The sequence below is a fragment of the Periophthalmus magnuspinnatus genome, chromosome 7, assembly GCF_009829125.3.
Source record: "Periophthalmus magnuspinnatus isolate fPerMag1 chromosome 7, fPerMag1.2.pri, whole genome shotgun sequence".
Taxonomy (NCBI): domain Eukaryota; kingdom Metazoa; phylum Chordata; class Actinopteri; order Gobiiformes; family Gobiidae; genus Periophthalmus; species Periophthalmus magnuspinnatus.
In genome coordinates this window covers 9,736,388-9,754,759 of record NC_047132.1, presented here as the reverse complement: position 1 = coordinate 9,754,759, position 18,372 = coordinate 9,736,388, and the positions used below count along the sequence as shown (strand labels likewise).

At 40.3% G+C, this 18,372-nt stretch overlaps 1 protein-coding gene across 3 annotated transcripts in view; it reads right to left on the bottom strand.

Annotated features, from left to right (window-relative positions):
* The window catches only part of plekhg5b (pleckstrin homology domain containing, family G (with RhoGef domain) member 5b), a 198,633-nt gene that overhangs the window by 69,114 nt on the left and 111,147 nt on the right, over positions 1-18,372 (bottom strand). Inside the window, exon 1 of one of the 3 annotated variants that reach the window (XM_033969002.2) lies at positions 6,858-7,087. The exons of the other annotated variants lie outside the window; for them this stretch is intronic. Within the exon in view, the coding sequence (XP_033824893.1) occupies positions 6,858-6,860 (3 nt within the window). The 5' untranslated portion in view covers positions 6,861-7,087. Of the gene's footprint in view, positions 1-6,857; positions 7,088-18,372 lie in introns of those variants that run through there. 3 annotated transcript variants of the gene reach the window in all.

The window sequence follows — 18,372 nt, the reverse complement described above, 5'->3', positions numbered from 1 at the left end:
TATAGTCCAGGTATAATCCTGGTACAGTCTAGTCCCAGTCTAGTCCCAGTCTAGTCCCAGTCTAGTCCCAGTCTAGTCCCGGCCTAGTCCCGGTCTAATCTTGGTCTAGTCTCGGTCTAGTCTCGGTCTAGTCTTGGTCTAGTCTCGGCCTAGTCCCGGTCTAATCTTGGTCTAGTCTCGGTCTAGTCTCGGTCTAGTCTTGCTCTAGTCCGGTTGTAGTCCTGCTTTAGACCAACTTTAGACCTAGTTTTGGTCCCAGTCATGCTGTGGTGATTGTGCATGTGTAAATTTGGTTCATAAAAAGACATAGAATAGTACAAAATGATTAGCAAGTACCAAATAATGCATTAATTTAACTGCACAATAACAAACTGCATAAAAGACGATGCACACAGTGAAGATACGCAATACAATAGGGGGAAATGAACCACCAACACTCTCATTAGTGGGCAAGAAAAGGAGTGAATCAAATTTGGTCATTTCTTGCGTCTGCTCATCTGACGTTTTACAATACAAATTCTTTAGCAGCGTCAGTGTGTTTGTAATGATATCACAGAGTTCCCAGATTTCACCACTGCACCGAGGAGACGAGTTTAATGCTGTTGTAACCTAATGGAATGCAGGACTAAAAATAAAAGGGCTAAAAATAACATTTACTCAATCAGAATTAGAACACACAAATCTTTATCAGCTGTGTATCATTTGCTTATTTAAGAGCCAAATGGACTTTACATAATCCGTCTGTGAGCAGTGACAACATCATAGTTCTATTATTTTGAACATGGAGTACTTCAATGACGGCAAAGTACTGGGCGATTACTGAGGAAAGGGTAAAACTGTTAGTCACAGTTAGTAGAAATGAGGATTTGAAGAGGAGTGGCTGGCAGTGGTACAGTGGGTTAAGCACTCACCTCTGAACTGAGTCATATCCGGTTTGATTCCTTAAATTCAAACCATAGACTGTGTAAAGAAGTAGACTAAGTGGAGTGTCACATCGCCCACAGCGTGCGGCTACAGTCAAAAGAAGCTCATCGAGGCTAGCGGTTATACGGGCGAATTTGGAGTCGAGTTCCATATTTGGAATTCTGACCGCGAGTATCATAGCAAAGAAAGAGACAATCCAGATAACGCTGCTTGCCGACTACACCATTGGTTTAGTAGGGAGCGGGCGGTTAGCAATGCTGTCGGTCAAACCTGTGAGGGAACGACTTCGGGGAAAGAAGGCGTCTGATTTGTCTGTGAATCAAGATATAAACATTAATAACAGTGAAATAAAAATACCACGATCATGTACCACCACGAGAGGCGACGGTTTTTCAATAGAAAGTGAATTGGAGCCAGCATCGATGGAGTCCGAAATGCGCCCATGCTCATGTAGCAGCTAGCGGGTTAGCTATGTCCATTTATGTCCATTATTGTCCATTTATTCACAATTACGTAGCTTGGTGCGAGAGGAAGAGCTAAACGATTTGCGAAAAAGTGTGACATTTCTCTGACAAACATTGCGTGTCGAGATTAGATTTGCGATGAGAAAAAGACTGAAAGATTCACATTTCAGAACACATTTGTACAGATTTAGACTACAGGGTTAGCAGTTTGGGCATGATGGTACAAAAAAATGTGCGATTTGCTGATTGTGTTCACTGGAATTTCGTTTCGATTGCGATTCGTCTCACTGCCCTAACATCCGCAGACAGAAGCCATAATTGGTGAGTCTATAAAACGCACAATGCAATGCCTTGTTGACGGTCTGGACACAGTAATTCTAGGCCTTATAGAAATCATTTACAATCCTTATCTAGAACTTATCTGCTCTTCTTAGATAAACATGTTGTGGACTTGCTCACCAGCCAACAGTGCAAACAATAGACTTTGCTTAAAAGATACAACTAGACCTGCAAGACTAAAGTGCATTTGACACATTCATAGAGTTTTCATAGACCTCGTTGTGCCTCGGGTTGGCATCTGAGGTAATTATGTGTGTTAATTTTGCAGTTAAGTGGCAGTTCGCGAAGAAAAGTAGAAAAAACTAAGTAGCAGTGAGTTCTACAGCGTATTCCCTTTACCTGTGTCATGGTAACTGTCATCAACCGTCCAAAATACAAGGACAATTTGTGCGTAAAGAAGCCATTTTTCTGGAAGTTTATAGCAGACATATGCCGCAAAAATCGACTTTTCAGAGCTTTTATCCATGTTATCCTCATTTCCTCTTCTCATTTACCTTCTCGAAGTTGTTTTTGTTAATGATTCGAGCATGTCTGAGCAACGTTTGATCGCCTATTTTCAAGACGCCATCTTGTTGATCAACCTAATTGGACTTGTTTCTTTTATTAAGTCGTTTTGGATGAATATTGTGATTTAAAATGTGTAAATTATAACACAATGATGCACAGGTGTCATAGATTATACCTATAGAGTAGACACAAGTACAATATGTCGTCTTTAAACACTGATTTCATAGTATAAATGTGTTACCTGTTTGTGTTGGTCAAATCGTTTGTGTTGTGTGATTTAGTCCTTTCGATGCATTCCACTGACAGATTCGTTTCACCACACTGCAAAATTTACCCAAGAAAAATATTACCTCCCCGTTTCAAATCTGTTTTTCACTTTTGTAGGTTTTCCAGGTTTTTTTGAGAGAGTGGAAAAGTCCAAGGCAGTATTTACATGACACCACAATGACACATGCCCCTGTCACAGCTCCGTCAGCGAGGGGAAAACGACAGTAGCACTAGCTTCTTAACCTGAGGAACTCCACAAATCCTATTAGAAAGAACTGAACCTGCGCTCACATCGCACGCACACTGCTAAAACAGGAAGGGTGTAGTACTAGATGGAGTAGTACTAGTAGTGGTAGACGTAATAATAGTGGTAGTGCTAGTAGTGTTAGTGGTAGTAATAGTGGTAGAAGTGGTAGTGGTTGAAGTAGTAGTAGAAGTAGTAGGTAGTAGTGGTATTCTTAGAACTCTTAGTAGTAGTAATTGTGGTAGTAGTAGAAGTAGTAGGTAGAGGTAGTAGTAGAAGAAATAGTAGTAGTAGAAGTAGCAGTAGTGGTAGTAGTAGTGGTAGTAGTAGCAGCAGAGGTAGTAATAGTGGTAAAAGTAGTAATTGTGGTAGTAGTAGAAGTAGTAGGTAGTAGTGGTAGAATTCGTAGTAGTAGTAGTAGTAGTGGTAGTAGTAGTGGTAGAAGTAGTAGAAGTAGTAGGTAATGGTAGTAGTAGTTTTGTTAGTAGTAGAAATAGTAGGTGGTGGTATAGTAGTAGTAGTAGTAGTAGTAATAGTAGTAGAAGTAGTTGTGGTAGTAGTAGAAGTTGCAGTAGTGTAGTAGTAGTATGCAGATATATTGTAAAAGCAGCTTTTAGGGTGAAAATGACAGATGTGTGCTGCTGCATCTAAGTTTAGATGCACACAGCACACAGGAAGTTCACTGATAGCATGCTAGTTATCGTTACTTTTACCCTGACAGTAAATGCCGCTGCTCTCTGAAAGTTGCCAAAAGCATTTTTAAGACTCATCAGGGTGAATCATTAGGACGCTCAGAATACATGAGGTACGTGAGGAATAACTTAAGCCCAATACAAACTGTGACATCATCATGTACAGCACTTTAAAAAAAACTACAGTCTGTACAGTTTGGACAAAATACATCACATCTGCTTCAAGAGAGATCTACACAGAACATACAAGAGAATTAGATCAATGTGGAAGCCATTTTATCAAAACTTCAATGAGTAAGTACGTAAACTATGGAAAGTTAATATTAAAATTCTGAAGTCAATGCCATTCTGACTGAAGCAGACGCCAAAACTCACCAGCAGCTGTTCCTGTTTCAACGCCAAGAAAAGTGACTGAAGACTGAAGCCTGCAGTCTGAACTATGATGCAACTAAGCCACGGACTTATCCAGCACTGCAGGGCAGGGGAAGAGAGGAGGAGAGGAAGAGAGGAGAGAGTGGAGAGGGGGGAGAAACGAGAGAGAGGACGAGGGGAGGACAGAGAGGGAGAGAGGAGGAGGAAAAGGAGACTAGGAAAGGAGAGGAGAGGGAAAGAGGTGAGATGATGGGGGAGGTGGAGAGGAGAGAGGAAAAGTAGTGGAGAGAGAGGAGAAAGGAAAGGAGGAGGGGAGAGAGAGGATGAGGAGAAGGACGGGAGGAGAGAGGAACAGGGAAAAGAGACTAGGAAAGGAGAGGAAGAGAAGGAAGATGTGAGATGGTGAGAGAAGATGGGGAGAGAGAGAGGAGGGGAAGAGAGAGAGGGGAGAAAGGAAAGGGTGAGGGGAGAGAGGAGAGGAGAGGAGGAAGGAGGGACAGAGCAGAGGAGAAGAGGGAAGGAGACAAGGAAAGGAGAGGAGAGGGAGAGAGGGAAAAGGGGAGGATGAGGGGAGAGAGAGAAGGAGGAGGGGAGAAGAGAGGGAGGAAGAGAGGAGGAGGAAAATGAAACAAGGAAAGGAGAGGGGAGGAAGAGAGGGAAGAGGCAAGAGGATGAGGGGAGAGAGGAGAGAAGGAGGACAAAAGAGGAGAGAGAGAGGAGGAGAGGAGAGAGGAGAAAGTAAAGGAGGAGGGGGGAGAGAAGAGCAGGAGGGAGAGGAGACAAAGAAAGTAAAAGTGGAAGGGAAAGGAGGTAAGGAGAGAGAGGAGAGGAGGAGGAGAGAAAAGAGAGAGAGAGGAGAAAGGAAAGGATTAGGTGAGAGGAGGAGAGAAGAGACAAGGAAAGTAAAAGTGGAGAGAGAAGATGAGGGAAGAAAGGATGAGGAGAAAAGGAGGAGGAGAAGAGGAGAAACGAGAGGAGGAGGGAAGAGAGGAGAAGTGGGGAGAAGAGGAGAGAGAGGATGGGAGGAGAGGAGGAGAGATGAGCGGAAGAGGAGGCGAGGAGAAAGAGAAGAGAGGTGAGGAAGAGAGAGAAAGGGAGAGGAGGTGAGGTGAGGAAAGGAGAAAAAGAGAAGGAAGAGGAGGGGAAAAGAGAGAGAGAGGAGAGTAGAGGAAAGGAGGAAAAGAGAGTTACATAGGGCAGAGGAGAAGAGGAAAAAAGAGGAGAGAGACAAGAGGAGAGAAGGAGGAGAAGTACCATAAACAGAGGGAGTAAAAGATGAAAAACTGCCCTCTTTGCTCCATGACAAATCCAGTGCATTAGACCCACATGTTCAAACAGGGCTGGGGAATTGATCATAAGTTGTGTTTACGGCGTGACAGAATCTGATGTCATAATCTGAGACGGAGGGTAGGGGTCTGTGTAACTCTACGGTTGATTCACTGTCACCGAGAGAAATACTGAAACACCAACTCCACACATGTTGTTAAACTTTATAATTTTTGTCAGAAATTGGCTCCACACATTTGCCATTAATCTTGTGGCTCAAAGTCCTTTTAACAGACAACGACCACATCTGTGTTCGATTATGCTAACAAGGGAAGCTTTGAACTCTGTCGTTTTTGTTTCATGTGGATGGGCCAATAATTACAGAGATGCTAACTACACAGCTCCACATTAACAATTTAAAGAGCGTCTACTGGACTTTTTCCATTGTATTTGCACAAAATCTTTCTTGCCTTATTCGGTAGGCCTACAGATGAATTGTATAAGCGGCTCTTGAGGTCAAAACATGTCCACTGGGTGCTGTCTGCGTCTAATTTGAAAGCATTTTTTTATTGTCTATTAATCAGGAAGTTTACGTTAGCATGCTAGCTGCTGTTAGCATTACCGTTATGGCAAAACTCTGCTCTGAACTTGTGAAAAGTGCTTAAAAAGTGAGTAATTAAGATGCTCTGAATGCGTAAGGTAAGTGAGGAGTAAATTTGGACCAACCCAAACGGTTTAAAATGAACTAATTCTGGTTTTAATGTTTTTAAGAAGGTATAAATCAAGTAAAGCGCTTTTAAACTCCATGTTCCTGTGAATTCTACTTCAGTTTTAAACTATTAAGCTGTCACATAAATCCAAACTTTTGTAACAGATTTGTTTAAAGAAAGTAAAAGGGTCAGAAAACTGTGCCAGGGGGGACGCCAGAATTAAAAGTTATACACACAAGATTAAAATAGCTGATAAAAGTCTCTTGTTCAAAATTCTAATGTTTTGGTAATGGGTTTGGCTCAGCAATTTGATGCTTGTCGGTGCAAGTAAAGACACCGATGTAATGAGGAATTGAATCATTCGTCTCCATAGCAACGGAAGAATGGAAAATTACCTTCCAAATAATAACAAACGATTATTCTGTATTAAGATTTTTAACTTTGAGCGCTCTAAACACTCAAAATAGAATCATATCACTTCACTTTGGACTGGGCGAAGTGACAAGAAATGAGATCACTTTTTTCCCCTTGTATTGATCGATCGGGTTTTTTAGATTTTGAGTTATTTTTCCTTATCAAAACAATACAAACAGTCAAATTTCTTCGTTCAAAGTCTCCAAAACACATGCTTTTCTGATAGAGGATTGACTGTAGACCTTTCCATTAAAAAGACCCAAACTGATCACTGTTATCTCAGGTATAATTTGATTAACTTCACAATCCTAACTTCAAACTTCAAACGTTTCCTTCTAAAATGCTTTATAAATCTACAAATTTCACATTTTGTTAAACTGAAGTAGCAGAATGAGCATAAAGACTTACCAAAAATACAGAAAAAATTCACGGCTAACCTTAACTCTTCAGAAATTTCTTTAAAACACAAACCATTTTTAGATTTAAAGCCATAGGGTCACATAATCTAACATAACACATGTCCAGACCAGAAGATCTTGTGAAGTCAAATCCAACCCTATACAGAAACACAGCCCAGGTGACTATATCCCACCTATATTTTCTTTTAATAAAACTGTCATGACACCAAAATCCTATGTAAGCTTTGCATTGAACTTACCATATATTTAGAGCCCTCTCCCGGTCAGGAAAGCTCGGAGCCTCCAACGAAAGACCTGATCAATATCTCTGTGGCCCAATATGTACCAGTGTCCTCGGGGTTAGTCCAGAACTCAAATGCTCTTGCTCTGTTGTCTGTGGTCTTAAAAAGTTGATACAAGTTGATTAAAAAGTCTGAAGGATCTGAGCGGGATTGAGATAAGTTCACTCAGTGTACTACAGCAGTGGAATGGGAGGGTAGACTTGAATGCACACGCAGGATATCAACAGACCCCGCCCCCCTCTCTCTCACTCACTCACTCTCTCTCTCTTTCTCTCTCGTACTCTCTCTCGGAGCGCTCTTTCCTTCTCTTCTGTTTCTCTCTTACCTCATTCTCTCCCTTTCTTCCTATCTTTTTCACACTCCACCATCTATACCTCTTATTCTCTCCCTCTCTTGCCCACTCCCTCTCTCTTTGTTTCTCTTAGTCAATTTTCTCCCCAACCCTCCCTCTCCCTCTCTTATCGATTTCTCTCTTCTTCCCTCTTCGTCTATCTCCCCCTCTTCCCTCTCTTTCCCCTCTTCCCTCCCCCACATGCTCGCACACATCCTGGCTGACTCATGTAAACTAAAGTCACACTTGTGAAACCTGAAAACTTTCCAACCTCATTTGATTTGTTGAATCTTACTCAGCCAGAAGCATTTGGAACAGGACATATGATCTTTAGTCAGGTTTGATTTAGGGGACTGGAGGTGCACTTTTGACTTGTGCTGTGATAAGGCTCATATTTAGGTCAGTTATTGATCAGTTACGAACTATTTTAACTGGAGGAAGGGAAGTTGTGGTAGATCCAGCGGTTTGTATTGAGAAACTATGGAAAATCCAATTTGTCAAACTTTAATGACAATGCCTTAAAATGGTAAACATCCATCCATGTTCTTGCGCTTTATCCGAGGCCAAGTCGTGAAGGCAACAGCCTGAGCAGGGAGGTCCAGACTTCCCTTTCAACACACGCCAGCTCCAGTTCTTCCGGCAAGGATTCCGAGGCGTTCCCAGAATCATAGTCCCTCCAGCGTTTCCTAGGTCTTCCCTGGGGTCTCCTGCCGGTGGGACATGCCCGGAACACCTCTCCAGGGAGACATCTAGGAGAGACGAGCGAGACACTTCACCCTGTGGAGGAGCAGCGGCTATAATCCAAGCTCCTCCCGTGTGACTAAGCTCCTCATGCTATTTCTAAGGGAGCACCCAGCCACCCTGAGGAGGAAACTCTTTGTTCCTGCTTGTATCCGTGATTTTGTCCTTTCAGTCTTGCATCTGTATAGGAACTGTATCAAATGTACTGCAAACAGTGTAATCATAATTCACTCCATATGACAGTTGAATTAAAGACTCTGTACCTGATTTGTACAGTATTCAAAATGTGAAAAACACAACAAGTTTATTTATGACGGTTTGCATTGGCACAAAGTTATTCCTCAGAGATCAGATCGAAGTTTGACTGTCACGGTTAGACGTCGGCTGATATGGGTTTTTCATGTCCAAGGCCGATATCAGTTGTTTAGAATCCAGAGCAACCGATGGGCGAAAAAGTCTGCCGATGTTTTTAAACCGATATGTTGAGCCAATTTTGATTATTTTCCCCAAATTATGTCATTTAAATTTACCACAAACTCGTATTTAAGTGTTCATATAAAGTTTTGTGTGTATTTTCTGGGCTGCAGAGTGACCAAAACAAAATATCGGTCTATGCTGGAGATTTAAGGCCAATAGCAACAACTAGAATGCTAACAGCCTGCTTCCTGATTCCCAGACGACAGAAGCGTTTTAAAATTAGATGCAGTCAGCACAGTGCGCATTTAAAGATCGATGAAATATGAACTGCTAAAACTAATATAAAAACCCAATGCACTTCAGACGATGTTTTTAAAAGTCTAAACTACAGCGTTGACAGGATTTACAGATAATGACACCCCATAGACACTGTATATTTAAAGCGCATTGAATAACTGCGGTCTTTATGATTTGCTAATTGCGTCCATTCAAATTGTGCTTTGATTAATCTTTCAGTGCTTGTAGGCGGATTAAAGACATCTTGTTATTCCGTGCTGTATGGCTTTCGCGGGTGGCTAAACTCGGGACCAAATTTGAGAGCCAAATCCCACACACTTCCATTGCGCTAATAGCAGGTTTTGAATTGGAGATTGTTCAAGGCTCATTATCGCCTCTGTAACTAAACTCCACCAGCGTTTTGATCAGCCATTTCTTGTTTACATTTTCCAAAGCGACAATTAGAGGGATTCACTGAGGACAAGGAGCTCACACGGAAGCAGGATTCAGGGAGTAGTCGTTTCTATTCACTTGGGAGTCCACGTTTCTGTTGTGGAACCCTGGTGACGAGTTGGCAAGCAATGATGTTCAATATATGGTATTAAAGATACACTATGTAACTTTTCTGGTGTCTGTGACCTGCTTGTCTCCATGGGGATGTGATTGCATTTTCTGGAATATTCCACAGAATGAGATAAGAGCTAGTCCTGGGTTAGACCTGTGCCCTGGCTTGGATTTAATTTAGTCCTGGTTTAGTCCTGGTTTAGTCCTGGTTTAGTCCTGGTTTAGTCCTGGTTTAGTCCTGGTTTAGTCCTGGTTTAGTCCTGGTTTAGTCCTGGTTTAGTCCTGGTTTAGTCCTGGTTTAGAGCGTTAGAGCTATGCCATGGTTTAGACCTGGCTTAGACCTGGTTTAGACCTGGCTTAGACCTGGTTTAGACCTGGTTTAGACATGTTTTAGTCCCGGTTTAGTCTGGGTCCTAGTTTAGACATGGTTTACTCCTGGTTTACTCCTGGTTTACTCCTGGTTTACTCCTGGTTTACTCCTGGTTTACTCCTGGTTCACTCCTGGTTTAGACATGGTTTAGACCTGGTTTATTCCTGGTTTATTCCTGGTTTAGTTCATTTATACCTGGTTTAAACCTGTATTAGACCTGGTTTAGTCCTGGTTTAGATCTGTGCCCTGGTTTACACCTGGCTTAGGCCTGATTTAGACCATTTTTATACCTTTTCCTAGTACTGGTCCTATTTTAGACATGGTTTAGACCTGGTTTATTTCTGATTTAGTTTGGTTATACCTGGTTTAAACATGTTTTAGACTCATTTTAGTCCCATTCTAGTCCTTGTTTAGTCTTGGTTTTGTTCAGTTACACCTGGTTTAAACCTGTTTTAGTCCTGGTTTGGTCCTGGTTTATTCCTGGTCCTAGTTTAGACCTGGTTTAGACCTGGTTTGGACCTGGTTTTGACCTTGCTTTTGACCTTGCTTTGTGTTTTTTCTAGAGATTGACCATTATGAGTTTTTCCATGGCCTATGCCGCATGTCCAGAATCCTGAGAAATGGCCGATAAGATCTGTCATTTATGCCATTTAAATTTACTACAAACTTAGTTTTTACCACAGAGAGGTGTGTCATCATGTTTTGTGCAGTTGCTCAGATGTTGTTCATCCAAACAAAATATCAGCCAGTGCTGGAGATTGAAGGCCAACAGCTGATGCATTAAAAATTGCAAACATTTCAGCCAAACGGTATATGTGTTCATCACTTTCCCTCCTTTTTCTGTGTACCTCAGATGCTGGTCCTTCATGTCTACCTTTACGATCCCACATTGCTCGACCCCTCCACAGGACCCTTTAAAACCAGTGTCTGTCAAGTGGCCTTTTCCTGTTTTCCCCGTCTGCTGTGATGCCACTTCCTGCCTGCGATGTCACTTCCTGCCTGGATGTTCTGTGGGGTTAGGGGCTGGCGTCAGGGTTGTGTTTTGTTTGAAAGGTCGTTCTATAGATGTACACAGACGACTGGCTGTTTGTTATTCTTAGAGACAGTCACTTTCTATAGGCCCATTTCCTCGGCGTCCATTGTTCTGGCAGTGGGATATTATAAACTAACTACCCATTTTATTACATCGTTGAAATAACTGATAACTCAATTTATGAAATCTATATTTGCAACATGTATTATAATGTCAAATATACAGATTTTAAAGGCTGTCCATTGCATTTATTCAATTAAAGTACAACAAAAATACCTTAAGGGTTGCTCTGCTCATAGTAAGAATGGTGAGGTGGATTAAGTGTCTTGCCTAAGGACAAAACAATAATAATCATCTGTGGGAGCTGGAATTGCATCGGCAACCTGTGGATTTGACCGCTCAACCAATGATGTTTATGTCAAGAGCGGAATTCGAATCTTATCACTGGGTAAACACTACACCAACTACGCTACAGTCACCCCAATCTAACCTGTTACTTAATCTGGTGGCATTACCCGGTTATCTACATACACATAGGTACGCTTAATGCCATACTCTGGAACATTACAGGCTAAGCAATAGGACCTCCACTGATATAAGCAGGTAAACAGACAGACATAGACACATATCTGCCCTAGATACAAGTAAGACCTTTTCAAATCAAATATAACATTTACTGATAACAATTGTAATGCTGATTTATTCTTAATTACAAAAACATTCATGCCCCATTTATTTGGTGCCAATCATTAATCAGTGCCAGTGCTCCCTCTGAGTGAATTCTGGAGGTTTTGAGCTTTCAGATGAGGCACGGTCTGTCCATAAACTGAGAAAAATGTGTTTGTGTCCTCCCTTAAAGTGTTGACCACCCAGGTGCAGTTGTGAAAGTACCTTCTTTAAAACTACAGCAAACAATGAGCTTAAAAAACGTAACCAAAGCCTAAATTTAATGCAAAAACAAACTAATATACTGAGTCCATAGTCATGGGACCAGGACAGACCACAGTTCCATTAGACTGAGCGGCATGACTTCATACAGTAAACTTTCCAGAGGTCACATCCTTCCAGCGTTCATCCCTGGAAAATGCAACGGAAAATCCACAGACGGTTTTGCGCTGCCAATCAGGTACAGCGCCGGTCATGTGATCTGTGGGGTGAGGACTGGAGCAGAGCAGAGGATGGTTTATGCAGAAGGAAAATGAAATATGATGGTTCATTTAAGAAGATGGGGCTAACAAATGTGCAAATTACAGAGCTGGAGGGTAAAGAAACAGCAGACTAAGAGAGACGGACGTTTATAAATGTTCCATCTATTCAACAGGCCACTAAAACAAGGTGTTTCTTAGCTCACATGATTGATCTGTATACAGGGTTCAAGTTCAGCTGGTAAAAGCACAAGGATTTACCGAAATTCTTTGTTGAACTTCATAAAGAAGCAAAAAAAAAAAAAACAAAAAAAACTTTACAGCTCGTCTCCATGGAGATGTTTCTGCTTAGGATTGTCTGAAGACTCAACATGGAAATGGATTTACACAACACATTTTTAGGAGACTAACAGTTATAGCGGCGAATTTGGCGTCGAGTTCCATATTTGGAATTACAACTGTGAGTATCATAGCAACCAAAGAGCCAATCCGGAACGAGGCTGTTGATTTACGGACACAATAATGAAATAAAAATACCAGGATCGGGTAGAGCAGGTTAATACAAACATTTTAAGACCAAAATGATGAGTCTGACAGCAGCAGTTACAGAGCGAAGAGCCACAGTTTTTTCAATAGAAAGTGAATTGGAGAGTCGATGGAGCCGGAAGTGCGCCGATGCTCTCTTCCCATTTGGATCGCAGCAGCTAGCAGGTTAGCCATGTCAATTTATACATACAGTCTATGGGTGGTAGTGACTTACTGGAAAAACTGTTGGCTAATGCTAGCTAACTTCAGACAGTAAAGTTATGAGAGGGAGTGTTTATCGGCATAAATCATCTGTTATAGTTCCAGCTAAATCATTTCTTTCTGGTCATTGTTTATCTGAGCTTTATCGTGTTCAAATAAAGCTCAGATTAAAGTCCAACAAACCCTAAATCAGAGCAGTGCCTACGGTTAGCATCACCCCCCCAGGGAATGTTGATGACTTCAGCTGCAAAGTATCAATACATAGCGGTATTTTTCTTTTCAGATTTTATACCTCAGGGTAGTGACAATTTCCATGTAAACTAGAATATAACTGGCTTCCCTTAAAAGGATGACGCCACGGTTATTACTCACATGTGACACGAAAAGAGGAAAGTGGAGCTGAAACCTTCCCTCATCTTTTTCTGTGTGCACATTATACCAGGGCCTCCAGCTGTTTGGCTTTGGGAAGGGCCCCGTCGCCGTGACAACCCACACCTTAAAACCCCGGTCTAGTCCTGTCCTGTCAGGAAACTGAGAGCCAAGAGAGGGGAGGGAAAGAAGACAAGAATGTAATGTGAGTTTAGGAGCGAAATCGAGGATAGGTCTATACTGTAGAAAAGACAGTATATATATATATATATATATATATATATATATATATATATATATATATATATATATATATATATATATATATATATATATATATATATATATATATATGTTGATGTTTTATTTGGTTTTTTGTTGTCTTTTTTGCATAATTTCAACATTTCACCAATATTTACTTCCACAATTTTCATCTTTTACTTAAAAAAATCCCCAAATCTGTCCAAAACTACAGGTCCTGACTGGTATTAATATGGTTAATAGCAGGGTCACCTCTCCACAGATCTGATATCCAACCTGTCACCATGGAAGTAGATAATCCTCTGGAACATTCCAAACAAACCAATAACATCTCCATAGACACAATTTGCCACCAGTAAAGTCCCGTAGTGCAAATTTAAAGCAGAATATATGCTTGGGTTTCAGGATGATGTGAAATTAAGACCGTTGCCATAGTAGTTAACAATTTAAAACAAAATTTTACACGTTTTAAATGGGTAAAAGCAGGAATTTGAAACATATGAATACATCCAATTATTGTGAAACTTCAGTTCCTTCATTCAGCCTATACTGTGTTATTTCATGTATAAAGGCAGGGAAATAATCATGAAATTCAAATTTAAATGCCATGTACCTGATTTAAATGTGTTTGAGAAAAATGTGTCTTGCTCCAGAACAGATATATTGTATAAGCAGCTCTTGAGGTAAAAATTAGTCTGCTGTGAACTGACTGCATCTAATTACAAAGTGTTTTATAGACTGATAATCAGAAAGTGCACAGTTAGCATGGTAGTAGTTGTTGTTGTTAGCTTTACCATGATGGCAAAACTCCAATGTGGTCTCTGAAAGTTGTGAAAAGTGCTTATAAACTCATCATGGTGGATACTTAGGATTGTCTAAACGCATAAATTAGTGAGGAATAACTGCAAAACCATTTAAAGGTCCTATAAAATGCAAAATGGACTCTTGTGAGCTTTTAGCCATGCCGTAATGTTGTTACCTCCTTAAAAACAGACCTGGAGTTGTGTTTTGTTTCATTCACACATGTTTGAGTAATTCTGCATTATTAGCCTTTCTACATCTCTAAAGCTCAAAATGCTCTATTCCACCTTGTGATGTCATGAAGTGGTAGTTTTCAAGTTTTCAACAGCTACTTTTTACCTTTTGTTCAGTAGAAATTGCGAAATCCAGGGCTGAAATGATCCAAATGATTCTAGTGAAGCAGTATGGAGTTTAAAAACACAGTGGAGCACTTCCTGTATTACCATATGACATCACAAGGTGGAACAGAGTATTTTCAGTTTGAGAGAAGAACTAATATGCAGGGTTTGTGTGTTAAACCTATCTGAATAAAACAAAACACAACTTTAGGTATGTTTTGATGAGGTAATATATTATTATTATAACATAGATCAGAAAGAAGCGTAATACGGGCCCTTTAAAATTGAATTAATTCTGTTCTTCCCATTTTTAAAAGAGTAAAAATCTGTAAAAACGGACTTATAGTAACCTTTGAGCATTGTTGCGTAACTCGTGTGCAGCCTAAGCTATAGTTGAAGAGGACGACACCTGGAGAGAGGGCATAAATTATATATTATAAAGCAGAACTGCACTTCCAGATATACTGATACATGGAAACAGAGGAGCAAAGGCCTCTGGGAATACGAGCTTTCAGTCCAGTGTGTGCTCTGTGCTGTGGCCAGGGGGCTGCAAATCAAAAGGTATCACCCAGCACTCTAAAAACTCTTACAGCGAAACATTAAAGTTTAAAGATATTTTGCAAAACAACTGACTTCACTGCAGCTAAATCTGTCAGAAAGTCTATTTTTATTCACGCTATCTCCCGTACTTTTACTTCTACTTGCTTCCATCCATCAAGCGATATGTGTCTCTGAAAACACATGGAGACAGGCAATTTATTATTTTTTTTTAAAGGTGAACTGTGTAGCCTTTCTCATGGGAGGAGAGCACGAATGTCCTTGCTATGAATGTTTCACAGTATGGCATTAAACTCAACTAGCTTGCATGTTTTTACTGCTAACATAATAACACAAAAAACATACATTGTCACTATGATTGGGATGGCCTCTCCGCAGATCTGATGTGTAAATTGGAGTAGTAGCGTCACCTGCTCGTCTCCATGGAGATATGTAATTTTAAAGCCCTATGGAACATGCAGGACAAATGATAATCTCCATAGCAACAAGCACAAAAGTTACATTTTGCATTTGGAAAGTTAATCAGGATTATCTGTATGTGTAGTGTAAGAAGATTAATCATAATTTCTAACAAAAATATTTGGTTAGCTGAATTTTCTTGTCACAATAAACCGTCTGCAAGGGGGTTTGACAGATTTTTACACCAGATGCCCTTCCGAATGCATCCAGACACAAAGGATTTAGTGAGAATTGAACCAGGAACCTACACCACCAATTTAAAGGTTATATAGACAGCAGCATGGTTGTATTCAATGTTCTAATAGGTTTTAAATGAAAATATCGCCTCAAAAACAGACCTGGAGTTGTGTTTTGTTTCATTCACACATGTTTGAGTAACACTTTATTATTAGTCTGTAACATCTCCAAAGCTCTGTTCCACCTTGTGATGTCATGAAGTGGTGTTTTTCCAGTTAACAGCTACATTTTTACCTTTAGTTCAGAAGAGATTGGAAATTCCAGGGCTGAAATCATCCAAATGATTCTAGTGAAGGTGCGTGGAGTTTAAAAACACAGTGGAGCACTTCCTGTATTACCACGTGACATCACAAGGTGGAACTTGAGTGTTTTCTGTTTTAAGAGAAGCAGGATTTGTGTGTTAAACATGTGTGAATGAAACAAAACACAACTCCAGGTCTATTTGTGATGAGGAAACATTATAACACAGATCAGAAAATACCATAATATAGGCCCTTTAATTAGACCACACAAAATAAAAGTGTTTACTTCATATATTTATCTTCTATACTTGTAAACATGTATTTCTTATAATAATCCTGATACCAAATTCACTGTGATAACCTCATTTTCAAGACAAGCACATCCAGTCAATCAGCTCCTCCATTCAAAACTACACACACACTGCCCCCTTCTGTTCAGAAATCAGAACAGTCTGAAAAATGTCAACTCTTGAGCAATGGCAAAAAGGAATAAAAAACACTTATAAAAATATCTTTTGAGAGGTACGCCAAGACTGAAATTAGTCATGTTCCCGCTGCCAGTTATTCCCTCGTAAAGTTGGTGAAAATCCAGGAATTTTGAGAATTGTGACAGAGGGGAGAATTTTGTCAGGTGTTCAGTAATTTTAAAAAGTCCACAGTAAAAGTTTTGTGAATGTTTGAGGCTAAAATAATGCAGATATTATGGTCACACTGTGGACATTACACAGACAGAACAATGAGATAATCTCCCAGTCTTTAGTAGCAAAATAAAAACATAAAAATAAATATAATCTGACCTATTTCACACAGCAAAATAAAAGAAATAATGTTAAAAATGTAAGATTTCTACAAACGTTACCTGACACAAACAACTTAATGTTAGTAATCGATTAAAGCTGCCCAGAGATGTTATTAGTTTTTCTTGAATGTCCCACAATATGGCATTAACACTGTCTATCTTACATTTACTGATTGCATTGCTGAAAAATACCTCACCCCTCCACAGATCTGACCCCTAACTTAGCCTGGTTCCGTCCCCTGTTTGTCTCCATGGTTGATATGTTATTCCTTTGCCAAAAATATTCCACCGTATGGCATTAAACTTGTATATCACTACAGAGGCAAACAAGTGAAGGCACCAGGCCAAGCTAGAGGTCAGATCTGCGGAGAGGCGATGTCTTTTTTCAGCAAGGCAATCAGTAAATGCAAGACGGATGAGCTTAATGCCATACGGTGGAAGATTTTTGGCAAAGCAATAACATATCACCGTGGAGACAGGGCGACAGTGGACCTTTCACCAAAAATGTTACATAGTGCGTTTAACTTGTTTCAGCCACTATCTTTATTTAAAGGGCCGGTACCCAATTTTTTTGCCATGTTTTTTCTTGTCCCAGTGCAGATATATTGTATAAGGGTCAAAATAAGTCTGCTGTGTACTGTCTGCATCTAATTAGAAAGTGTTTTACTGTCGATAATCAGGAAGAGCGTGTTAGAATGCTAGTTGTTGTTAGCGCTGGTCTCTGAAAGTTGTGAAAAGCGCTTATAAACTCATGCTTTCAGATCATCTTAATTACTCACAGCAATTAAGATGAGGTAAGGTAAGCGAGGAAAAACTTTGGACAACTGCAAACTGTTTAAAGACGGTTTTAAGACGGTAAAAATTAGGTACAACGCCTTGAAATGGGTCCATGATGTATAGCGGCCTCTAATTGTTTTCCTGCTAATCCAAGAGTCCACAAAGAGCCAACCAGTCACTTTCCAAATCCTCTTACATAACCTGCTCAGCTCTGACCCTGGATAAGGAGACAGGTGGCGTCAGATGAAGTTTGTCCCACGCGGGGTCCCCTCCTCTGTGTAAACACTGGCCTTAAATATTGCACATGACCCCGTGGTGACCCCCCGCACACCGCCCCACAGGGAGGCGGATGTGCCGAGGTCTATGGGACAAACGGTGCATCCTGGAGATCCTGTGTGGAGTAATGTTAAAGAGCTAAGCTTCTATAGTCACACTTTAATTTGTTGGTTGTCATGGTGAAAGTGAATGTAGGCATGCCACTGTGTCAAATTGAGATTATTGTGTTAATAAAATCCCTTTTTTTGAGACTATAGATGAGCAATATATTGAAAATTATATTGAAATTCACTTTATATGTGAACACTGGACTTCTACTTTACTAGCACATTTTGGATGGAGTACCTATTTGTTCAGATTATAGTCAGAGAGAAAAAAAAAAAAGGTTTTCTTATTTAAATTACTCTGGGATTCAAAGGGGAAAGCCATAAATATCTTGCCCAGTAGCACAACAATAGAAACACCATTTTCCCAGAGGTGTCACCCCAGAACCCTCATTAAAAACTTTTCAATCACGAGTTTGTCCACAGATCTGAAGGTTGGTGGTTCGAATCCCGCTCTCAACATAAAAATCATCGGTCAAGCGGTCAGGTTTACTGTCAAATAGGCTGGCGGTACGATTCCTTTGAGTGTCTTACATACGATTATCACAAATATATATGAAGTCGATAATAACAATCCCAGTAAAATGTCAAATCAACTCATTGTGACGCAGAGTTAAACCCATTTACG